Source organism: Anomaloglossus baeobatrachus, chromosome 9 (genome assembly GCF_048569485.1).
Source record: "Anomaloglossus baeobatrachus isolate aAnoBae1 chromosome 9, aAnoBae1.hap1, whole genome shotgun sequence".
Taxonomy (NCBI): Eukaryota; Metazoa; Chordata; class Amphibia; order Anura; family Aromobatidae; genus Anomaloglossus; species Anomaloglossus baeobatrachus.
Window position 1 is genome coordinate 159581656 of NC_134361.1, and position 25785 is coordinate 159607440.

The 25785-nt window shown below is 51.9% G+C and overlaps 1 protein-coding gene across 1 annotated transcript in view; it reads right to left on the reverse strand.

Annotated features, from left to right (window-relative positions):
• Positions 1-25785, reverse strand: part of LOC142251335 (uncharacterized) — a 111140-nt gene that overhangs the window by 31112 nt on the left and 54243 nt on the right. The window contains exons 5-8 of the mRNA XM_075324030.1: positions 23551-23667; positions 4478-4550; positions 3730-3874; positions 3596-3645 (exon numbers count right to left, since the gene is read on the reverse strand). Coding sequence (XP_075180145.1) covers positions 3596-3645; positions 3730-3874; positions 4478-4550; positions 23551-23667 — 385 coding nt within the window. The remainder of the gene's footprint in view (positions 1-3595; positions 3646-3729; positions 3875-4477; positions 4551-23550; positions 23668-25785) is intronic.

Consider the following 25785-nt stretch of genomic DNA (forward strand, 5'->3'; position numbering starts at 1 on the left):
AGCCTCCAGCATGGCAGACATGGCGTAGGCTGAAAAGGCTGAAGCCTGGGAAGTTAAGGCAACCAATTCAGGCATAGAGTCCCTAGTGAGGGAATGCATCTCCTCTAGAGAAGCAGAGATGGCTTTGAGAGCCCACACTGCTGCAAAGGACGGGGAGAACGAGGCCCCTGCCGCCTCAGACAGACTTGGCCAGGAGGTCAACCTGGCGGTCATTGGGATCCTTAAGGGAGGTGCCATCAGCCACAGATACAACTGTCCGGGCTGAGAGTCTAGACACCGGAGGGTCTACCTTTGGTGAGTGAGCCCACTCCTTGACCACCTCTGGTGGAAAAGGAAAACGGTCATCAGAACCACGCTTTGGGAAGCGTTTGTCAGGACAGGCTCTGGGCTTGGACACAATGGCTTGAAAACTGGAGTGGTTAAAGAACACACTCCTTGTTCTCTTAGGCAAGGTAAACTGGTGCTTTTCTGCCAGAGAGGGTTGCTCCTCTGATACTGGCGGATTGAGGTCCAGTACGGAATTAATGGACGCAATCAAATCACTAACATCCGCATCACCCTCGGTCAGATCAATGGGGCACATGGAGGTAGCGTCCAAGCCCCCAGTAAAGATATCCTCCTCGTCCTGCGAGTCGGCTCGTGAATCGGAGCCGCGGGACGAGGAAGGAGAGGGGACCCTGCGTCTCCTTTTAGGAGGACGGGGTCTGGGAGCAGATGAAGAATCCTCTGTGAGCTCTGCAGAGCGAGCCGCAGCAGCAGAGGCACCCTGAGAAGGGGGCTGATGCATGCTCAGCAGAGTCCGGGACAGCTGTCCCATGGAGTCGGCAAAGGACTGGGAGATAGCCTTAGAAAACGAATCTACCCAAGCCGGGGGTTCAGCCACCGGGGCCGGAGCAGCCGGAGGGACCACTGGGGAGACTCCAGGCTGAGGCACCACCATGTTAGAGCAGGCATCACAATGTGGATATGTGCTCGGTTCAGGCAGTACGAGCTTACATGCAGTGCATATTGAGTACAGCCTTGCAGCCTTGCTCCTAGTGTGAGACATGCTGCTGAGGTGTAGGCTCTGCAGTAAAGAACACACTCCTTCAGAATGATCCACAGAGAGTGTATAATAAAGTCCACAACCAGAGGTTGTGGCTTACCAGACCGGATTCCACAGCTCGGACCCCCAGACAGGTTGCAGAGATGCAGCAGCCAGCGCCGATCAGTGTGAGAACGCTGATAAAATGGCGCCGGAGGGAGGAGGGGGGGCGGGGCCTAGTCCAAGAGCGGGAACCGGAGGGCCAAGGAGATATCCAGGGGAGGGAAACATCTCCTCAGAGAGGAGTGTCCTCCCCTGAGCTGAACGGCCGGTGGGCGGCGCCGCGCTGTCCCTCTGCATGACTGACATGCAGGGGCAGTGAAAACGAAAGTAGGCCGCAGCCGAAGCCGGGGCCTAAATTTTACAATGTGGCCGGCGAGCAGGCACCCTCGGCGCGGTTCTCAGGTGAAAACCAGAGAACCGGCCGGAAATCACAGTTAAGTTAAATAACACACTCTCCCCACAATAAATGTACAAGGGAACCCTCAATAACGTCTCAAATACTTAGCTTATGAGACGCAGGGCCAGGTCCCTGAGGGATGAGTGCTCCGTCCGGCAGGGTCCTGAAAGGGCTGTGGATGGAGACCGGTCTCCTGCAAAGCAGTGAGAACCGGGCTGGCTCCCACTTCAAGCCAGAGCCCGAGGGATGGTGAAGGAGCGCGGCATGAAGGGCTCCAGCCCTGAAATCAACCTTAACAACACCGCCGACACAGTGGGGTGAGAAGGGACATGCCGGGAGTCCAGCTTGGACCCGCTTTTCTTCCAACTCTTTAAAATCAAAAATCATATGAGAATGCATGTGTGGATGTGTGCCTCCTGAACACAAAGCATTGAACTGGCTAGATTTGGTTATCCAGGGGGTGTATATGCTCGGAGGGAGGAGCTACACTTTTTAGTTTAGTACTTTGTGTGTCCTCCGGAGGCAGAAGCTATACACCCATGGTCTGGGTCTCCCATAAGGAACGTTGGGAACCAGCCACCAGCAATTCCATACGGTGTGTCAAGCACACCTCCGCAAACCACTCCTCCAGAGACGGGGTATCCATGGATCTCCAATGTCTGGGGATCACAGTTTTTGCTGACTGCAGTAAATGTCTGAGCAATGATTTTTTATATTTCGATTTGGACATGGGGAACATATAAAGCAAAATTGCTTCCGGGGACGGTGAGACTGAGATTCCCGTCACTTCCAACACTGTCCTGAGGACTCCGTTCCAAAAAGCAGTCAGGGTTGGGCATGACCACCATATGTGTGCCATCATTCCCGCCTCTGCTCCACATCGCCAACACGTATCCGGAACCCCTGGAAACCATTTGTTCAGTGTAACTGGGACCCTATACCATCTCGATATTATTTTATAACTCGTTTCTTGTGATTTAGACGCTATGATTGATTTATGAGAGAGGGAGAAACACTTGTCCCATTGGGTTTTCGTGAAAGTTTTATTTAGTTCTGACTCCCAAACTTTACAATAAGAGCGAAGGGAGAGAAGATCTTTTTCCGAGAGCAACCTGTAGATAACCGAGGTCGTATGTGGGATAATAGGTTTTGTGAGGCAAAGCGTTTCAAATGTGGATAGGGGGCGTATCAATGTTTCTTTTTCGGGGATTGATGTAAAAAAGTGTTGGAGTTGGGTATATTCATATTCGTGTCGTGGCGTGGGGGGAGTCTCTCCCAGGATCGTGTAAAGGGGCATTAATATCCCGTTGGGGTTAACTGAAGAGAAACAATGATACCAAGCACCAGCCTCCTTTTAAAGTGTCCAGCGGTGTCATTCTTACTTAATCATGACTGATCGCCAGCCTTGTCCACATCAACACCCATACCTGTGTTAATGGAACAATCACTAAAACAATGTTAGCTGCTCCTTTTAAGGCAGGAATACAATGATGTTGAAATGTGTTTTGTGTTTATGTGTTTTGGGGGTTAAAGTTCATTTTCTTAGCCAATATTGACTTTGCAAGTAATTGCTGTTAAGCTGATCACTCTTTATGACATTCTGGAGTATATGCAAATTGCCATTAGAAAAACTTAAGCAGTAGACTTTGTAAAAATTAATATTTGTAGCATTCTCAAAACGTTTGGCCATTACTGTATATAACTTGGTGACATGATGCAATAAAGCAGAAACTTTCAGTACACCACAAAGCGTGTGTGCTGTCATGATTTCCCGAGCGCTTGTAAAACAAACCTTACTAATTTGGAGTTCCAATGGCATAGAAGAAGTGTAGTTCGCTCACATACGACCGCTATATGGGCACAGATATCTGTTTTAGGTTTGTGAAGATTGACGTTATGGCAGAGATTTTTTTTTTTTTAATGGGCACACAAGTACATAGCAATTTGCAGAATACAACAAAAAAAACAAAAACATAGCACCGTAACACAATAAATCTCACAATATTGTATTTCAAAGTAAATAAAACTATTACAAAAATCTGAATGTGATGTAAAAAAACTCTGCAAGTAAATAAGTGTATTTTGCGGATTCTCTAGTGTCAGTGTCTCACCTCTTCTGATCCAACTTTACCTTCTCCATCTCTCGGTGTAATGTGGTGATCTGAGAACATAAAGGCAGTAAGATGTGAGATTGTTACAGCAGCAGACACCGTTCACCGTAGCCTGTGACGTGGTTGTCACTCACCCTTTCTCCATTGCTGATCAGTGTTCGGTCCCAGGCGTTGACTTGGGTAGCCTGGTGTAAAAAATGTTTTTCTTGATCTTCAAGCTCCAAACTCCATTTGTTGATCAGGTTTTCTAGTTGAGTATAGGTCATAGCAGCTGGAGCACTATTGTAAGCAACAAAAGCATTACATTATGGGGGGCAGGGGAGACCACTGTCCTGGTATGTCATGTAAAATAAAGAGGAGTAGCAACAAAAGGAAATTTAGGCTAAAACTTAAAAGTGGACTAGTCACTAGATTCCACAATACAAACTGCGCATAATATTAAATGGACCTGATGAGGCTGATGTTCTTACTTTAACTCCTTTACCATCCAGTCAGTTTTCACCTTCATGACCAGTCCAATTTTTGCAATTACGACCAGTGTCACTTCATGGGGTTATAACTCTGGAATGCTTCAATGGAGAGCCGGGGCTCGGCTGTTGGGAACTCTGAGTTCCCGGCGGCGATCGCCTGCGCAATTGCCAGGACGTACTTATACGTCCTAGGTCGGTAAGTGCTCCCTTTCTAGGATGCATATGTACGTCCAAGGTCATGAAGAGGTTAAAAATCCATGTCAGAATCACAGGTCTAGTGTATGCAATATATATTACAGGTCTTCCATCATCAAGAAAAACGAACCAACTAAGTGTCAATATTAGAATATTCTCCATGTAAGGAAGCAGGGGAAAGGTTGAGGGTCAGCCTCCAGCGTCATCCTACACTTACCTTACAGGTGCAGAGCCAGAAGTAATAATACTTTGTACTGTTCCTGTGGTCTGTGGTTTACTTGCCAAGGTGGCTGCAAAACATAACACAATGTCTCTGAAAGGATATGTCTAAAATAAATGTTTATGCCCTGCATACAGCCTGTTGAGCGTTTACACCATTTCACTTGCTGTTTTTATATACTTTACGAGATTTCCTCTTTCAAAAGCATGAGAAACGGAGCAGCTCTCGGAGCTTGGCCATGGCAGACAATTATCCCAGATTGCAAACTATTATTGTAGAACAGCCACGATATAGACAAGTTAGTTGCTATTTAATATTAAAGGCGTACCCCGGAGACATAAATTCTTCTAATTACCATCACCTCATAAACTGAGGTTGAGACCCATAGTGCCGTTTCCTATCCTCACACTACCTGTAATTCAGTGTGCCGCTGGAGCTGCTCCCCCTCCCTTCTGGGATGTTACATCACAATTAGGGTACCTGCTCCATGCTGTTAGTAACAGCCAGCTCCCTAATCACATCATCTTCTGGTTTTGGGACAGAACAGAAACAGCGATTATCAGGGCGCTAACTGTTACATCACACATCAGGAGGCCTTCTCCATGCTCTTCTAAGGTCCCAGAAGGGAGGGGGAGCAACAAAGCAGCTACGTCACAGTGAATTACAGGTAGTGTAAAGCTATAGAACTGCAATGTGCATCTCATCATTATAGTTTGTGAGAGCAGAGCAAATAGACAATTTTTTCATGTCCTCCAAAGTAGCCCTTTAAGACCACCTTTAAGATTCATCAGCATAAACAAAAACTGTTACGTTACATACCAGTTGTGTAAAAATAGGGACAGCTAAAGCAGTTTTCACATTAAAAGGAAATCTGTCAGAAGGTTTTTGCTATTTGAGAGCATCAGGATGTAGGGGCTGAGACACTGATTTCAGTGATGTGTCACTTATTAGGCTATGTGCTGTTGTTTCAATACAATCAGTGTTTTATCAGCAGATTAATCTCTGCCTGGGTGAGAATACAATATATTTTTGTATGTGCTTTTCTACTGTGAGAAAACAATATATATATTTTTCTATATGCTTTTCTATAACTAAGCTTTCTTTTGTATATGAGGAACAAGATGGAATCTGTTCCTGATTATTGCTGCGTATCACGAAGCAAGTTATGTGTACACCAAAGTCTACAGCTGATGTTTAATAAAAGGGAACAGAATGAAAATGTTGATAATAACGATTGGCTGCATCTGCATAAGTTCGGATCCATCCCTGGTGGGCTACGTGATAAGGACCCTGCAAGCTATGGCAGAATTGGAAATCCCAAATATGGACATTAATATCACATGCTTACTGCAAATGCTTCTAGTATAACCAATGGCATACTGTTAGGAATTTTGCTAAGAAATTAACCCAATATTGATCTATAAAAAAGAGAATTTTGTTACTTACCGTAAATTCTTTTTCTTATAGTTCCGACATGGGAGACCCAGACCATGGGTGTATAGCTTCTGCCTCCGGAGGACACACAAAGTACTACACTAAAAGTGTAGCTCCTCCCTCCGAGCATATACACCCTCCTGGATGACAAATCTAACCAGTTTAGTGCAAAAGCTGAAGGAGGACATCCACCCATAAGTAGAGATAGAGTAAAACCCGGAATAACCGGAACCTCTGTCTACAACAACAGCCGGTGAAAACACACGGAACAAGAAACTGCCAACAGGCAACAGGGAGGGAGCTGGGTCTCCCATGTCGGAACTATAAGAAAACGAATTTACGGTAAGTAACAAAATTCTCTTTTTCTTCATCGTTCCTTATGGGAGACCCAGACCATGGGACGTCTCAAAGCAGTACATGGGTGGGAAATAAACAGAAAACTGAGAAGTAGGCAAAACCTAACTTCACAAAATGGGCGACAGCCGCCTGAAGGATGCGTCTGCCCAAGCTCACATCTGCCGAAGCATGAGCATGCACTTGGTAGTGCTTCGAAAAGGTGTGCAGACTAGACAAAGTGGCAGCCTGACAAACCTGCTGAGCCGTAGCCTGGTGCCTGAAAGCCCAGGAGGCACCGACAGCTCTGGTCGAGTGCGCCCTAATCCCCGGCAGGGGGGGGGCACCTGAGAACGTTGGTAGGCATCGGATATGGCCGACCTAATCCAACGAGCTAGGGTCGGTTTAGAAGCCGAGAGACCCTTGCGCTGACCCGTGGTTAGCACAAAAAGAGAGGTGCACCGCCTAAGAGCGGCGGTGCGTGACACATAGATCCGGAGCGCCCGCACCAAATCCAAAGTATGCAACGCTTTCTCAAAGCGATGCACAGGGGCCGGACAAAGTGAAGGCAATGAAATGCCCTGGTTAAGGTGGAAAGGAGACACCACCTTAGGGAGAAAGCCCGGAGTCGGACGGAGAACCACCTTGTCTTGGTGAAAAAACGGAAAAGGGTGACTCCGAAGAGAGCACAGTCAAATCAGAGACTCTCCTGAGAGAAGTTATGGCCACCAGAAAGACCACTTTCTGTGAAAGACGAAACAACGAAACCTCCCTAAGAGGCTCAAAGGGGGGTTTCTGTAAGGCCGTGAGGACCAGATTAAGGTCCCAGGGATCCAGAGGCCGCCGGTAAGGCGGAATGATGTGAGATGCGCCCTGCATGAAGGTGCGCACCTGGGCCAGCCGGGCGATACGCCGCTGGAACAACACAGAGAGCCGAGACCTGTCCCTTGAGGGAATTGAGGGACAGTCCTAGCTGCAGACCGGACTGTAGAAAGGACAGGATGGTCGGCAAGGAAAACGGCCAAGGAGCATGGCCGGAAGAGCGACACCAGGACAGGAAAATTCTCCAAGTCCTGTGGTAAATCCTGGCCGAGGAAGACTTCCGAGCCTGAGTCATAGTGGAGATGACCTCGGAAGGAATGCCTGAAGCCGTAAGGATTCAAGGCTCAAGAGCCACGCCGTCAATCTGAGAGCCACAGAATTCTGGCGGAAAACGGACCCTGTGAGAGAAGGTCTGGGCGGTCCGGGAGATGCCACGGCACCTCTACGGACAGACGGAGCAGGTCTGGGAACCAAGCTCGCCTGGGCCAGTCTGGGGCGATGAGTACGACCCGACGGCCCTCCATTCTGATCTTGCGCAGGACTCTGGGCAAGAGAGCTAGAGGGGGAAACACGTCGGCCAGACGGAACTGGGACCAATCCTGAACCAGCACATCCGCCGCCAAGGCCTGAGGATCGTGGGAGCGAGCCACGTAAACCGGGACCTTGTTGTTGTGCCGGGATGCCATTAGATCCACTTCCGGCGTGGCCCACCTGCGGCAGATTGACCGGAACACTGCCGGATGCAGGGCCCACTCGCCGCTGTCCACGGTTTGACGGCTGAGATAATCTGCCTCCCAGTTTTCTACGCCTGGGATGTGGACTGCGGATATGGTGGATTTGGAGTCTTCTGTCCACTGAAGGCTGCGTTGAATTTCCAACAGGGCTAGGCGGCTGCGAGTCCCGCCCTGGTGATTGATGTAGACAACTGCTGTCGCATTGTCTGACTGGACTCGAATGTGCTTGCCCGCCAACAGGTGGTGAAATGCTACGAGAGCTAGGAGCACAGCTCTGATTTCCAGCACATTGATCGAGAGGGCTGATTCGGACGGAGTCCAAGTGCCCTGTGCTCGGTGGTGGAGAAACACTGCTCCCCAGCCGGATAGACTGGCATCCGTGGTGAGAATCACCCATGACGGGGCCAGAAAAGAGCGTCCCTGGGACAGAGAGAGGGGCCGAAGCCACCACTAAAGAGAGCTCCTGGTCTGTGGCGACAGAGCCACCAGCCTGTGCAAGGAAGAGGTCCGCTTGTCCCAACAGCGGAGAATGTCCAGCTGCAGGGGACGCAGATGGAACTGGCAAAGGGAACCGCTTCCATTGACGCCACCATCTGACCCAGCACCTGCATGAGGTGCCTGATGGAATGACGGCGGGGCCTCAGCAGAGAGCGAACCGCCAGATGAAGGGACTGCTGTTTGACTAAGGGCAGCTTCACATAGTGCCAGCAGAGTCTTGAATTGCATCCCTAGGTACGCAAGTTCCTGGGTCGGGGTCAGAGTGGACTTGCAAGCGTGGCGAGAGTGAGCGAGACACTCCGCTGACAGTCTGCACTGGATGATGCCTTGACTAGAAGGTCGTCCAGGTAAGGAATCACTGCCAACCCCTGGAGGTGCAGAACCGCAACCACTGCTGCCATGACCTTGGTGAATACACAAAGGGCCGTGGCTAACCCGAAGGGGAGAGCCACGAATTGGAAATGCTCCTCTCCGATTACAAAACGTAGCCAACGCTGGTGTGAAACTGCGATTGGCACATGCAGATAGCATCCATTGACATCAGAGATGTCTAAGAAATCTCCTTGGGTCATTGACTGATCGCAGAGATTCCATGCAAAAATGCCGCACCTGAACATGCTTGTTGAGAAGCTTGAGATCCAGGTCGGAAGGCACCGTCCTTTTCAGGGACTAGGAAGAGATTTGAGTAGAAATCTCAGGACCGTTCCCAGTCGGGAACTGGTACAAATACTCCTCTGGCCTGCAAGAATGCCACGGCCTTCTGTTTGGCGGGCTGGAAAGAATTCTATTCTGCAGCCGTGGGAGATGGTAACCCACACCCACTGATCGAAGACGTGTTGAAACCACACGTCGCCCAAGTGGGAGAGCCTGCCACCGACCAAGGACGTTGCTGGCGCGGCCAGATAATCAAGAGGAGGCTGCCTTGGTGGCAGCAGCTCCTGCGGACTTCTGAGTACGCGGCTTCATGCGCCAGTTGGTTTACGGACCTTGGCTGAGTTAGTGGACGAGGCCGAGGGCTTAGAGGACGACCAGTTAGAGGAACGAAAGGAACGAAACCTCGACTGGTTCCTGCCCTGGACAGGTTTTCTGGGTTTGTGGCATGGAAGTACTCTTCCTGCCAAAAGCTTCCTTAATAATTTCATCCAGTTGTTCACCGAATAGACTGGTCCCAGCAAAAGGGAGCCCAGCAAGGAACTTCTTAAGAAGCATCTGCCTTCCACTCTCGAAGCCACAGGAGCCTGCGGATAGCGAGGGAAGTAGCCGAGGCCACCGCAGTGCGGTGGCAGTCTCCAGCATGGCAGACATGGCATAAAATGAAAAGACTGAAGCCTGGAAGTTAAGGCAACCATTTCGGGCATAAAGTCCCTGGTGAGGGAATGCATCTCCTCCAGAGAAGCAGAGATGGCTTTGAGAGCCGCACTGCTGCAAAAGATGGGGAGAACGAGGCCCCTGCCGCCTCATATATAGATTTGGCCAGAAGGTCAACCTCGGACAGTGGGATCCTTAGAGAGGTGCCGTCAGCCACTGATACAACTATCCAGGCTGAAAGTCTAGACACCGGAGGGTCCACCCTTGGTGAATGAGCCCACTCCTTGACCACCTCTGGTGGAAGGGGGAAACAGTCATCAGAACCACGCTTTGGGAGCGTCTGTCAGGACAGGCCCTGGGCTTGGTCACAGTGTGCTGAAAAACTGGAGTGGTTAAGGAACACACTCCTTGTTCTCTTAAGGTATACTGATGCCTTTCTGCCAGAGGGGGATGCTCCCCTGATACAGGCGGATTGAGGTCCAGTAGAAATATAATGGACGCAATCAAATCATTAGCATCTGCGTCACCTTCGGACAGATCAATGGGGTACATGAAGTAGCGTCCGAGCCCCTAGTAAAGACATCCTCCTCGTCCTGCGAGTCAGCTCGTGAATCAGAGCTGCGGAACGAGGAAGGACCGGGGACCCTGCGTCTCCATTTTAGGAGAACGGGGTCTGAGACCAGATGAAGAGTCCTCTGTGAGCTTTTCTGAGCGAGCCGTAGCAGCAGAAGCGCCCTGAGAAGGGGGCTGATGCATGCTCAGCAGAGTCCGGGACAGCTGTCCCCTGGAGAGAGGGATTCTACCCAAACCAGGGGTTCAGCCACCGGAGCCGGAGCAGCTGGAGGGACCACTGATGAGCTTCCAGGCTGAGGGACCACTGTGTTAGAGCAAGCATCACAATGTGGTTATGTGCTCGGTACAGGCAGTACGAGTCTACATGCAGTGCATATTAAGAACAGCCTTGCAGCCTTGCTCTGATGTGAGACATGCTGCAGAAGTGGGGGCTCTGTCCAGAATGACCCCCAGCAGAGTATATAAACAGAGTATATAAGCAGCTGCACAACCGGAGGTTGTGGCTTGCCAGACCGTTTAACATAGAGACATCTCTGTGCCCTCCAGATCCCCCAAGCCCAGGCCCCCATTTGTCACAATGTGGTTATGCAGACATTGAGAACGCTGATAAAATGGCGCCTGAGCGAGGAGAGGGGGCGGGGCCTACTCTGAGAGCGGGATCCGGAGGGCAAATGAGGTATACAGGGGAGGGAATCTTTCCTCAGTGAGGAGTGTCCTCCCCTCTGCTGAACAGCCGCTGGGCGGAGCCGCACTGTCCCTCTGCATGACTGACATGCAGGGGCAGTGAAATCGAAACTAGGCCTCAGGCGAAGCCGGGGCCTAAATTTAAATATGCGGCCAGCGTGCAGGCACCATCGGCGCGGTTCTCCAGTGAAAACTGTCTATTGTAACGTGTATATGTATTCTGTATATAACCCCCTCATGTACAGCACCATGGAATCAATGGTGCTCTATAAATAAACAATAATAATAATAATAATAATAGTGAGAAAGCAATAGGAGACAACAAGAAAGAACGAACAATCTTACAGAAGTGAACATTAAAATCAACATTCAACAGTAACATGTATCAAATACAAGGGCGGGTGCTGTGTCCCCCAATGAAGGCTCCAAGAAAGAGATTTTACGGTGAGTACCCAAAATCTACTTTTCTTTATCGCTTCATTGGGGGACACAGAAACCATGGGACGTCCTAAAGCAGTCCTACGGGTGGGTCTATTGTTACTCTCAGGGCTGACCTCGGTCCACTGCAGCCTGCAGAACGCGTCTACCGAGGCTCGCATCAGAGGATGCTAAAGTGTGAACCCTGTAGAACTTCGTGAAAGTGTGGAGCGAAGACCAGGTCACAGCTTTGCAAAGCTGCAACGCTGGAGCGTGGTGATGGACCGCCCAAGAGGCTCCCACCGCCCTGGTGGAATGGGCCGTAATCCTGAGTGAGCGCGTTCTGCCCCTTACCCGGTAGGCTTCTAGTACGGCAGAACGGATCCCATCGCGCAATAGAGGACTTGGAAGCGGGGAGGCCTCTGCGCGGACCGGATGGAAGCACAAATAGAGAATCCGACCGTCTGAAATGAGACGTCCTGGAAATGTACAGGCGGAGGGCTCTTACCAAGTCCAGCTTGTGGAGAAGAATCTCACGAGGGTTAGACGGGTTCGGGCAAAAGGAGGGAAGAACAATGTCCTCGTTAAGATGGAAAGAGGAGACCACCTTGGGAAGAAAGGACGGTACCGGCCGAAGGACTACCTTATCCTGGTGGAAGACGAGATAGGGAGAGTGGCAGGAAAGAGCCGCTAGTTCAGATACCCACCTGATTGACGTGATGGCAACTAAGAAGGCGACCTTCCAAGAAAGGAACAGTAGAGACACCTCCTGAATAGGTTCGAAGAGGGGATGCTGAAGAACGGACAGAACTAAGTTGAGGTCCCAGGGCTCCACTGGAGGCTGGACGGGGGGGGGGGGGGGAACAGGATGAGCGGCCCCTTGGATGAATGTGCGAACCTGTGAGCGAGAGGCAATCCTCTTCTGGAAGAGAATGGAAAGAGCAGACACTTGCCCTTTAAGAGAGCTGAGTGCCACCCCGCATCCAGACCAGACTGCAGGAAAGACAACAGAACTGGTAAGGAGAAGGTCATGGCTGCGACCTGGTTAGCTTCACACCAGCGGAAGTAGGCCTTCCACGTACGGTGGTAGATGCGGGAGGAGGAAGGTTTCCGTGCTCTAATCATTGTCTGGACGACCCTTTCTGAGAATCCCGAGGAAGTTAGTACTGCGGCTTCAACAGCCATGTCGTTAAATTGAGCGACTGAATTCTGGTGGAGAAATGGTCCCCGAGTGAGAAGGTCCAGGACGTCTGGTAGTCTCCACAGGACGTCGGCGAGAAAGTGCACGAGTTCTGCATACCATGGACGACGGGGCCAATCCGGGGCCACGAGAATCACCGGGACTCCTTCTGATTTGATCTTCTTGACTAATTTGGGGATGAGCGGAAGCGGAGGAAAAAGAGGTACGGCAGAGAGAACTGCGACCAGGGCATTGCTAGGGCGTCCGTTGCGAGCGCCAGTGGATCTCTAGCTCTGGACACGAACTGGGGCATCTTGTGGTTCCACCTGGAGGCCAGGAGATCCACGTCGGGGGTCCCCCACCTGGAACAGATCTGCTGGAAGATGCTGGGATTGAGGGACCACTCTCCCGCGTCAAGGCCTTCTCGGCTGAGGAAGTCGGTGGCCCAATTGTCCACTCCCGGAATATGGACCGCTGAGATCGCTGGAATGTTCTGTTCGGCCCAGTCGAGGATCTGAGACACCTCCTTCATTGCCGCTCGGTTGCGTGTTCCGCCCTGGTGGTTTATGTAGGCCACAGTTGTCGCATTGTCGGACTGTACCCGAATTGGGTGTTCTAGGAGCAGGGTCTCCCAGTGTAGGAGAGCCAAGCGAACTGACCTGAGCTCCAAAATGTTTATGGGAAGGTTAGTTTCCGGCTCGGTCCAGCGACCCTGAACTGTAAGGTCTTGGAATGTGGCTCCCCAGCCTAGTAGACTGGCGTCTGTTGTGATGACCTTCCATTGAAGGGGAAGAAATGATCTCCCTTGGAGGATGAGGGGAGAGCGTTTCCACCATTCCACTGACTCTCTGACTCGTGGAGGGAGCACGACTGGGCGATCCAGGGAGTGAAGGGACTTGTCCCATCTTGATAGAAGGAGACCCTGAAGAGGACGTGTATGGAATTGACTGTAGGGCACCGCTTCCATTGACGCCACCATTTTCCCGAGAATGCTCATGCAGTACCGAAGAGAGCAACGGGGAGCGCGTTGGAGCTTCCGAATTCCCCTGAGGATAGCCGAGAGCTTGTCCTCGGGCAGGAGAAACTTCGCCTGTGCGGTGTCGAAGATCATGCCAAAGAATGAGATGCGTTGTGCCGGGATCAGAGATGACTTTGGTCTGTTGATCAACCAGCAGAGACGGGCTAGAGTATCCAGGGTAATGCTGAGGCTTTCGCGGCACTCCGACGCCGAGGGAGCCTTGATTAAAGTGTCGTCCAGGTACGGGATGGCTAGAATTCCTCGGGTACGAAGAATAGCTATGACGGTTGCCATCACCTTGGTGAAGACTCTGGGAGCCGTTGAGAGCCCGAATGGGAGAGCTGTGAACTGAAAGTGTTGATCTTGAACCACGAAACGTAAGAATCTCTGATGAGCTGGGAAGATCGGGATGTGAAGATAGGCGTCCTGGATGTCCACCAAACAAAAGGTACTCCCGGGTTCCATGGATGCAATCACTGAGCGCAGAGACTCCATGCGGAAGTGACGGAGACGGACCCGCTTGTTGAGCCGCTTCAGGTCCAGAATGGGGCGGACGGTGCCATTCTTCTTTGGAACAACGAAAAGGTTTGAATAAAAACCTCGAAAATCGGTCTTGAGGGGGGGCGGGGGTGATGAACCGAGAATCTCGCATGGACTGGATGGCCGCGAAGAAACCCTTGGTGAGGGAGGGATCCTTGGGGGGTTTGGACTTGACGAAGCATGAATGTGGGAGAGAAGAAAACTATCTTGTAGCCGTGAGAGACGACGTCTCGGACCCAGGCGTCGTCTATCACGGAAAGCCACGCGCTTCTGAACAGCCGGAGGCGACCGCCGACCCTGGAAGAGGATCCGGGAATGGGAGCCCAGTCATGCAGAGGAGAATCTGTTGGATCTGGAGCTGGAGGTCTTGGACTGCTGGCCACGGGAACGCCAGGAACGCCAGTGGGGTGTTGCCTTAAAGGAGGGCTTCCGTCTCTCTTGACGTGCTGGCGACCACTCCCGACGGGTGTTGCTGTTGGCAGTAAATTGACGAAAAGGACGAAAGGGAAAAACCCGTCGTTTGGGAGGGGCACGGGGAACCCTTCGTTGGGGAAGGAAGGTACTTTTACCCCCTGTTGTCTCAGAGATGATCTTGTCCAGCTTTTCTCTGAAGAGTCTGGCACCAAAAAAGGGGAGACTGGTGAGACTTTTTGGATGCTGAGTCCGCGTTCCACGCCTTAAGCCACAAGGCTCTGCGGATTGCGGCAATGTTGCCGGCTGCCAGGGCTGCAGAAGCAGCGGAGTCGAGGGACGCAGCAACTAGATACTTTCCAGCATGGGCGATCTGATCTGCCAGCTCGGGACCGGGAGCTTTAGCCAGGATACCGCGCCGAAGTAGCTTTGCCCAGGTGGAGACAGCCTTGGAGACCCAGGTGGTTGCAAAGGCTGGAGTGATGGCAGAACCGGAGGCTTCGAAGGCCGACTTGGCAAGGGATTCTATGGTCCTGTCCGAGGGGTCTTTAAGGGTGGCGCCATCAGAGAGCGGTAAGGTGGTACTAGATGAAAGTCGGGAGATTGGAGGATCCACTGAAGGAGACGCTGAGCACTTCTGAAGAACTTCCAGTGCAAAGGGGTAAAGGACCTGTGCCCGCTTGCGCTTCTGGAAACGCTTGTCGGGATGTTCCCACTGTCTAGAGAAAATGTCCTCAAATTCCTTATGGTTGCCAAAGCTCCTTGGCAGTTTCCCTTTTGAAAGGGACCGACTGACTGGTAGGAGTCGGATCTACATCCTTCACCTCTAGGGTCTGGTTGACGGCAATAACCAGACTGTCCATCATACTGGTCAGCTTGGAGATATGTTCAGAGTCCAGATCGGAGTCTGAATCAGGGTCCTGATCCAAATCCGGGGCTGCCGCAGATGAGGTAGGAGATAGAGAGCGTATTGCTCTGGAGGCCTTAGAGGGGTTAAGAGAGCTGGAGGACGATCCCGAGAAGGACCGCTTCCTAGACCTCTTGTGCGTCCGGCCCTGCCGGACTAGTAGCGCTGCGGGCTCAGACTTGCTCTGGGTCACTGGGGGGGCTCCAGAGGTGGAGGCGGGCAGGCGCTCTATGGCTGAAACCAAGGTTTGAGATACCTTAGTTAGGTTGTCCACGGACTGTGAGAGAGCTGCAGCCCACTCAGGTGTGGGGGCCGAGTCCTCGTTACGGGCGGTGGGGGGCTCCGTAGTAGTCATGCTAGGAGTGCTGCAGGCTTGGTAGATGGGGGAGGACTGCCCTGAGGGAAACTTCTTTAAACAAGAGGTGCAGGCGAAGTGTAGGACTATGGCCTGTGGCTGAGAGCGGGACGCTCTTGTGCTGGACATGGGACAGAAGGGAGAGAGAGGAGAGAGAGAAAGGGAACAGACCGGAGGATGCCAGGTGGATGGGGTACTGGGGAAGGAGCTGCCTCCCAGTGGCAGGGCTTACCCAGGTTCTGGCGTCCTGTGTCTGCTGGCGCTGTGTCCCGCTGGTGTTTCAGACTGCAGGCTGAGGGAGCAGAGGTGGGGGCTCCGAGGAGCTGCAGGGGTATGAGGCCCATTGGCTGCACGTGGAACGCTGCCGCCGCACAGAGAGACCGCAGGGCTGTGATGGCGCTGCTGAGAGTGTCCGGGCCGGGGGAGGAGCCGGAAAAGAGCGAGCAAAACCGGCGCGCAGCAGAAGAAAACCTGCAGGGATTGGCTGGGAGAGAGAGGGCCCGTGAATGGCTGAAAAAGGGCGCGCAGAAGCTTGCTGTGACTGGCTGCTGGAGCGGGCGGGCGGGCCTGCTGGGGAGCAAGGACTCGCGCGATAGGCTGGCTGGGAGGGGGCGTGGCCGGACGGGAGCTAGGCCGGAGAGAAGCCGGGGGCTAAATTAGAGGTGAGGCCGCAGGGGGAGCCGGTGGACAGCGCCGAGGACGGGAGGGAGGGCGAGCGCACTGCCTGCCTGGAGGGGAGCTGACCCGGGGTAAGGGAGCTAATCCTATGGATCTTTTTTTTTTTTTTTTTTTAAACGGAGCCCCCATGACCCGAGGAACAGGAGGGTACCTGTCCCGACGGCTGATAGTCCTCCTTGATCCTGGCATCCTGGGAAAGATATAGGGAGACGGGTATCTCGTCCTGTATGATTTTTCGTCTCCCCTCCCTGATCAGGCTGGCTGTGGAAGGCAAGCGTGCAGGGGGAGGGGGGCAAGGACCATCTGCCTGTCCCTCTGTGCGGATGCCCCCCAAACAGTCTTGAGAGTGTTAGGGGGGGGTAGGGTCCTGCCAGACAGACACGGAGGACAACGGAAGTGGCTGACGGACCCCACTTCTGTGCGACCGGTCTCTAGGGGGGAGAGCAGGGTGAGCGATTACACCCTGACGCCCGACGAGCTGTGTGTGTAAAAGAAAAAGTAAAATATTAAAAATACAAACCTGGGGGGCTGAGAGCAGCCCCAAGTGTGTCCACCTCCTATGGACACTGAGCTTAAACTGAGGAATGATTGCCAGTTGGTGGGTGTATACTGCAGAGGAGTTTACCTTTTTTTGCTTAGTGTCGCCTCCTAGTGGCAGCAGCATACAACCCATGGTCTCTGTGTCCCCCAATGAAGCGATAAAGAGAAGGGAATTTTGTTACTTACCGTAAATTCCTTTTCTTCTAGCTCTTATTGGGAGACCCAGACGATTGGGGTATAGCTACTGCCCTCCGGAGGCCACACAAAGCACTACACTAAAAAGTGCAAGGCCCCTCCCCTTCTGGCTATACCCCCCCGTGGTATCACGGGTTCTCCAGTTTTAGTGCCAAAGCAAGAAGGAGGAAGCCAATAACTGGTTTAAACAAATTAACTCCGAATAACGTCGGAGAACTGAAAAACCGTTCAACATGAACAACATGTGTACCCGCAAACAACAAAAAAATCCCGAAGGACAACAGGGCGGGTGCTGGGTCTCCCAATAAGAGCTAGAAGAAAAGGAATTTACGGTAAGTAACAAAATTCCCTTCTTCTTCAGCGCTCTATTGGGAGACCCAGACGATTGGGACGTCCAAAAGCTGTCCCTGGGTGGGTAAAGAGATACCTCATGTTAGAGCTGCAAAACAGCCCTCCCCTACGGGGATGTCACTGCCGCCTGCAGGACTCTTCTACCTAAGCTGGCATCCGCCGAAGCATAGGTATGCACCTGATAATGTTTGGTGAAAGTGTGCAGACTCGACCAGGTAGCTGCCTGGCACACCTGTTGAGCCGAAGCCTGGTGTCGCAAAGCCCAGGACGCACCCACAGCTCTGGTTGAGTGGGCTTTCAGCCCTGAAGGAACCGGAAGCCCAGCAGAACGGTAGGCTTCCAGAATTGGTTCTTTGATCCATCGAGCCAGGGTGGCTTTAGAAGCCTGCGACCCCTTGCGCTGGCCAGCGACAAGGACAAAAAGTGCATCTGAACGGCGGATAGGCGCCGTGCGAGAAATATAGATTCTGAGTGCTCTCACCAGATCTAGCAAACGTAAGTCTTTCTCATACCGGTGAACCGGCTGAGGACAAAAGGAAGGCAAGGATATATCCTGATTAAGATGAAACGAGGATACGACCTTAGGGAGAAACTCCGGAATGGGGCGCAGCACTACCTTGTCCTGGTGGAACACCAGGAAGGGAGCCTTGGATGACAGAGCTGCCAGCTCAGACACTCGCCTAAGCGATGTGATCGCAACAAGAAACGCCACTTTCTGTGACAGGCGAGAAAAGGAAACGTCCTTTAGAGGCTCGAAGGGCGGCTTTTGCAGAGCAACTAGTACTCTGTTCAGATCCCATGGATCTAACGGCCGCTTGTACGGGGGCACAATATGACAGACCCCCTGTAGGAACGTGCGCACCTTAGGAAGACGTGCTAGACGCTTCTGAAAAAACACAGATAGTGCCGAGACTTGCCCTTTAAGGGAGCTGAGCGACAAGCCCTTTTCCAACCCCGATTGCAGGAAGGAAAGAAAGGTGGGCAATGCAAATGGCCAAGGGGATACTCTCTGTGCAGAGCACCAGGATAAGAAAATCTTCCACGTTCTGTGGTAGATCTTAGCAGACGTTGACTTCCTAGCTTGTCTCATTGTGGCTACGACTCCTTGAGATAATCCTGCGGACGCTAGGATCCAGGACTCAATGGCCACACAGTCAGGTTCAGGGCCGCAGAATTCTGATGGAAAAACGGCCCTTGGGACAGTAAGTCTGGTCGGTCTGGCAGTGACCACGGTCGACCGACCGTGAGATGCCACAGATCCGGATACCACGATCTCCTCGGCCAGTCTGGGGCGACGAGTATGACGCGGCTGCAATCGGATCTGATCTTGCGTAACACTCTGGGCAAGAGTGCCAGAGGTGGGAAGACGTATGGGAGCCGGAACTGCGACCAATCTTGAACTAATGCGTCTGCCGCCAGAGCTCTTTGATCGCGCGACCTCGCCATGAATGCCGGGACCTTGTTGTTGTGCCGGGACGCCATTAGGTCGACGTCCGGCACTCCCCATCGGCGACAGATTTCCTGAAACACGTCCGGGTGAAGGGACCACTCCCCTGCGTCCATGCCCTGGCGACTGAGGAAGTCTGCTTCCCAATTTTCTACGCCTGGGATGTGAACCGCGGATATGGTGGATGCTGTGTCCTCCACCCACATTAGAATGCGCCGGACTTCTTGGAATGCTTGCCGACTGCGCGTCCCTCCTTGGTGGTTGATGTATGCCACCGCTGTGGAGTTGTCCGACTGGATTCGGATCTGCTTTCCTTCCAGCCACTGTTGGAAGGCCAGTAGGGCAAGATACACTGCCCTGATTTCCAGAACATTGATCTGAAGGGTGGACTCCTGCGGAGTCCACGTCCCCTGGGCCCTGTGGTGGAGAAACACTGCTCCCCACCCTGACAGACTCGCATCTGTCGTGACCACTGCCCAGGATGGGGGCAGGAAGGATCTTCCCTGAGACAATGAGGTGGGAAGGAGCCACCATTGTAGAGAGTCCTTGGCCGTCTGGGAAAGAGAGACTTTCCTGTCCAGGGACGTTGACTTCCCGTCCCATTGGCGGAGAATGTCCCATTGAAGTGGGCGCAGATGAAACTGCGCAAAGGGAACTGCTTCCATGGCTGCCACCATCTTCCCGAGGAAGTGCATGAGGCGCCGTAAGGGGTGCGACTGGCCTTGAAGGAGGGATTGCACCCCTGTCTGTAGGGACCGCTGCTTGTTCAGCGGAAGCTTCACTCTCGCTGCTCGAGTATGAAACTCCATGCCAAGATACGTTAGCGACTGTGACGGTGACAGATTCGACTTTGGAAAGTTGATGATCCATCCGAACGTCTGTAGAGTCTCCAGCGTAGCATGTAGACTGAGTTGGCATGCCTCTTGAGAGGGTGCCTTGACAAGTAGATCGTCTAGGTAAGGGATCACCGAGTGTCCCTGAGAGTGCAAGACTGCTACCACCGCCGCCATGACCTTGGTGAAGACCCGGGGGGCTGTCGCCAGACCGAATGGCAGAGCTACGAACTGAAGATGGTCGTTTCCTATCACAAAACGTAGAAAACGTTGATGTTCTGTAGCAATTGGCACGTGGAGATAAGCATCTTTGATGTCTATTGAGGCAAGGAAGTCTCCTTGAGACATTGAGGCAACGACAGAGCGGAGGGTTTCCATCCGGAACCGTCTGGCGTGCACATGTTTGTTGAGCAGCTTTAGATCCAGAACAGGACGGAACGAGCCGTCCTTTTTTGGAACCACAAAGAGATTGGAGTAAAACCCTCGCCCTTGTTCCTGAGGCGGTACAGGAACCACTACTCCTTCCGCTCTTAGGGAGTCCACCGCCTGCAGCAGGGCATCTGCTCGGTCTGGATGTGGGGAGGTTCTGAAGAACCGAGCTGGAGGACGAGAACTGAACTCGATTCTGTACCCGCGAGACAAAATGTTTGTCACCCACCGGTCTTTGACCTGTGACATCCAAATGTCGGAAAAGCGGGAGAGCCTGCCCCCGACCGGAGATGCGGAGGGGGGGGGGCTGGAAGTCATGAGGTAGCCGCTTTGGAAGCGGTTCCTCCATTTGCTTTCTTGGGGCGTGCGTGAGCCCGCCAGGAATCTGAGACTCTTTGCGTCCTCTGAGTCCCTTTGGACGAGGAGAATTGTGTCTTGCCCGAACCTCGAAAGGACTGAAACCTCTGCTGCCATTTTTTCTGCTGAGGTTTGCTTGATCTGGGCTGGGGTAAGGAAGAGTCTTTACCCTTGGACTGTTTAATGATGTCAGCCAATGGCTCGCCAAACAGTCTCTCTCTAGATAAAGGCAAGCTGGTTAAACATTTTTTGGAACCAGCATCTGCTTTCCAGTCCTTTAACCACAAGGCTCTGCGCAAAACTACCGAATTGGCGGACGCCATTGAGGTGCGGCTGGTAGATTCTAGGACCGCATTGATAGCGTAAGACGCAAACGCAGACATCTGCGAGGTAAGGGACGCCACTTGCGGCACCGCTGGATGTATGATAGCATCCACTTTTGCTAAACCAGCTGAAATAGCTTGGAGTGCCCATACGGCTGCGAATGCTGGAGCAAACGACGCGCCGATAGCTTCATAGACAGATTTTAACCAAAGGTCCATCTGTCTGTCATTGGCATCCTTAAGTGAAGCGCCATCCTCCACTGCAACTATGGATCTAGCTGCAAGTTTGGAAATCGGGGGGTCTACTTTTGGACACTGGGTCCAGCGCTTGACCACATCAGGGGGGAAAGGAAAACGTGTATCCTTAGAACGTTTAGAGAAACGCCTTTCTGGATGAGCGTCGTGTTTCTGGATTGACTCTCTGAAGTCAGAGTGATCCAAGAAAGCACTCAATTTACGCTTGGGATAGAGGAAACGAAACTTCTCCTGCTCTGCAGCTGCCTCCTCTGCAGAAGGAGCTGGGGGAGAAATATCCAACAGTCTATTGATGGCTGAGATAAGCTCGTTTACCATGGCGTCCCCATCCGGGGTATCCAGATTGAGAGGGGTTCCAGGATAAGACTCCTGATCACTCTCTTCAGACGCATCACAGGGCGACTGATTGCGCTGAGACCCTGAGCAGTGTGATGACGTTGAGGGTCTTTCCCAGCGAGCTCGCTTAGGGTGGCTGGGGCTATCATCTGAGTCATAATACTCAGCCTGGGAAGCCGGGGACCCCCTTGCAGTCTGGATTAATTCCAACTGAGGGGGATTAGAGGACAGAGACCTCGCCGTGTCCATAGACTGAGCCCCAGTCATGGATTGCAAAGTTTCAAGGATTTTTGCCATAGTCACAGACATTCCATCAGCAAAAACTGCAAAGTCTGTCCCTGACACCGGGGCAGGACTTACAAGCGTCTCAGCCTGGGTCACTACCCCTCCGGACTCCGGCTGGCGAAGCAGCACCGGATCTGAGCATTGCACACAATGGGGGTCTTTGGAACCTGCTGGTAGAGCAGCCCCACATGCAGCACACGCAGTGTACACAGCCCTAGCCTTGGCAGCCTTGCGTTTTGTGGATGACATGTTGCTGCCTCCTCAGAGCGATCTGGGGTATCCAGCCAGGAAGCGACCTCACAGTGCAAGAAATAAATAAATATATATATCTGGTGACACAGTACACCAATACACACTGAGGCACTAGAGGGGCCAGCTGAAATGCCGCTTACCGCCCGCTTAAGAGCGGGTGTGTGGTCGCCAAAAGCCCCCTAGTCCAGGTCTCCCAGAGCCTTGCGTCCTTCCTCCAGCCAGACTGCATGTAATGGCTGCCGGCGTCCTGGGAGAGGAGGGGGGCGGGCCCTGGGCGTTCCTGGCTAAGAGCGGGAAGCCTGCTTCCCTCTGTGCCTAGTGAGAGGGCTGGAGCATGTAAATCAGGCTCCAGCCCTCGTCGCTGCTGCGAAACAGCGTCTCTCCCCTACCCTGATTGACAGGGTGGGGGCGGGAACGAAGCGGAGCTAGGCCGCAAAAGCCGGGGACTGGATTTATAAACGCCGCCGCCGTAAAAGCGCGGTCGGCGTGTCCCCGTCGCACTACAAGTCACAGCAGCGCCGCCGGTCCAGTGGGGGTCGGCGCTGCGTTCCCACAACACAAAGTCCCCCAGTAAACTGTAGGAACACTAACTCCAACGTTACGGTCCCCGGCGCACTACAACACCCAGCCAGCCCGGAGTGTGTCTGTGCCTGCCGGGGACACAGAGTACCTGTATGATGCAGGGCCATGTCCCTGATTGTACTCCTGCTCCATATCCATCAGGTTCAACTGGGTCTGTGGATGGAGCCCGGCGTCAGAGCTTAGAGGCCGGCAGGATCCCACTTCCACAGAGCCCTACAAGGGGATGTGGAAGGAAAACAGCATGTGGGGCTCCAGCCCCTGTACCAGCAATAGGTACCTCAACCTTACAACACCATCCACGGGTGAGAAGGGAGCATGCTGGGGGCCCTATATGGGCCCTCTTTTCTTCCATCCGAAATAGTCAGCAGCTACTGCTGACTAAAATCTGTGGAGCTATGCGTGGATGTCTGACCTCCTTCGCACAAAGCTTGAAAACTGGAGAACCCGTGATACCACGGGGGGGTATAGCCAGAAGGGGAGGGGCCTTGCACTTTTTAGTGTAGTGCTTTGTGTGGCCTCCGGAGGGCAGTAGCTATACCCCAATCGTCTGGGTCTCCCAATAGAGCGCTGAAGAAAAACCTGATGACACATTGCCCTTTAATCTTGAATTGGACTGGAAATGCTCTTAAAAATAACGCAATAATTAAAGGGGTCACTGGATAGCCTCAATGTCCGTTTAAATAAAAAAAAAAAAAGCCATGCTTTCCTTCTGCACCAGCGTCACTCCTCTGCATACCGTATCCCCTGGCAGTCACACGACATTGTCCGTTCTGACGGCACTATGAAGGCTGCACAATGTCCGGCTGGCTCTGATAGGCTGCAGTGCCTAAGTGACGAGCGATGTCGCCTGTCTGCTGGGGGATACAGCGCTCAGAGAAGAGGAGTGTTAATGTTCCTGGTTTGTATTTTATGATGGACATTGGTGGCGTTCAACAGGATTTGTCCAGTGGTGTCGTATAAGCAGACACGGTCACATGAGTAATGCAATCATACCTGAAGCTGGAGCCGAGGTGGTTATTGAGAAAAGAGACGCTGCAGAGGTTGTCAGGCTGGAGCCAAGTCCCAGAGTGCTGGGCACAGACGCCGTTGTGGTCCCTAAAACTGCGGCAACTAAAAAGTGAAAAAGAAAAACCTGCTGTCAATTTATTGTAAATTATTTCTTCAAATAACCACAATATCTCACAAAGTGATTCAGAGAAGGATGATAATGCAGGATGATGGCCAACAAGTTGGACCTATTGTAAGCAGACTCTGGCGACTGATGGTCCATTTACACTGAACAATGTGCAGCGTTTAACAAATGCCGTCCGCTTTGTCAGTCGTTTAACAATCTGTGTACATAGGCGATCAGTAATAAATCATTCAGCACGCACACGTTGCCATTGTTTTTGGTCCTGCTTGTTCCTGGTTCCTAGCAATGCTCGTTTCCGATAACCGAGCCGAGTACATGGACCATAACTCTCCATCACGCAACCAAAACGCAGAGGTGAATGTCAAGAAAGCAGATATCAGGGGAAAGGCCGGGTGTGGTGGGATTTATTTTTAGGGGGAATAAGTATGTCCAGATTTTAGACAATTATATGATTAGGCACTGCTGCAAGACATAAAATACAAGTGCTTTTTCAGGGCACATTAAGGTCCATGATCTGTCAGCTCCATATAATCCACAAAAAGTCAGGCTATGTTCACACATTGAGTTTCATTCACAGCTGTGTTTTTGGCCTCGCTGCTTTCAATGGTGAAAAAAGCAGGAAAAATGCTGAGAGAATGGACATGCTGCTTCTTTCAAAAAAAGCAGCACTTTTCCATTTCACTCAAGAAAATAAAAACAATTGTGTGACTGTGTGCGCATGACATTTCTGAAATCTCATCACCTTTGCTGCTCTGTAAAAAGCAGTTACTTTGCCCACCTTTGGACATACTTGACATATGAACGAAGCGAGAGCAGCCTCGGATCTTGCTTCCTCTCAATGTCTGATTTGTCCAAAGGAGGAGAGTGAAGCCATCACGTGACAATGACATGCGACCTACAGATTAGTGGCTAACAGCTCCAGCACTGGGCAGGAGTATGGGTGTTATTTTACTTTGAATGAGGGGGGGGGGGGGGCATAGGGATTTAGGAAAGGTTGTTTGACAAGTGGAAACACTAAATATAATATAATATATATATTATAAAATCTAATCTATAATATAATATATATCTAATATATAAAGCTGAGTGTATGCATGTATGTGTGTTTGTATGTCCGCTAAAGGAATCCGCACCGTTGCATTTACAGTCATGAAATTTTGCACAGACGCCCCATGTGACTCAGGGAATGTCATAGACTATGTTTTGACGGGAAAATGTAACCCCACGCTTTACAGTAGCGCTCCAAAACACTGGTCTCCTTTAAAGTCAATGAAGATAGGAGCTACAGCTTATTCATAGGAGCTGTGAGTGGTTGCTATAGGAACAAAAAAGGGAATTTTGTTTACTTACCGTAAATTCCTTTTCTTCTAGCTCCTATTGGGAGACCCAGACAATTGGGTGTATAGCTTCTGCCTCCGGAGGCCACACAAAGCATTACACTTTAAAAAGTGTAACCCCTCCCCTCTGCCTATACACCCTCCCGTGCATCACGGGCCCATCAGTTTTGGTGCCAAAGCAGGAAGGAGGAAACTTATAAATTGGTCTAAGGTAAACTCAATCCGAAGGATGTTCGGAGAACTAAACCATGAACCAAAGAACAATGCAACATGAACAACATGTGTACACAAAAAAACAACAGCCCGAAGGGAACAGGGGCGGGTGCTGGGTCTCCCAATAGGAGCTAGAAGAAAAGGAATTTACGGTAAGTAAACAAAATTCCCTTCTTCTTTGTCGCTCCATTGGGAGACCCAGACAATTGGGACGTCCAAAAGCAGTCCCTGGGTGGGTAAAAGAATACCTTGAATAAAAAGAGCCGTAAAACGGCCCCTTCCTACAGGTGGGCAACCGCCGCCTGAAGGACTCGCCTACCTAGGCTGGCATCTGCCGAAGCATAGGTATGCACCTGATAGTGTTTCGTGAAAGTATGCAGACTCGACCAGGTAGCCGCCTGACACACCTGCTGAGCCGTAGCCTGGTGCCGCAATGCCCAGGACGCACCCACTGCTCTGGTAGAATGGGCTTTCAGCCCTGAAGGGACCGGAAGCCCAGACGAACGGTAGGCTTCAAGAATCGGTTCCTTGATCCACCGAGCCAAG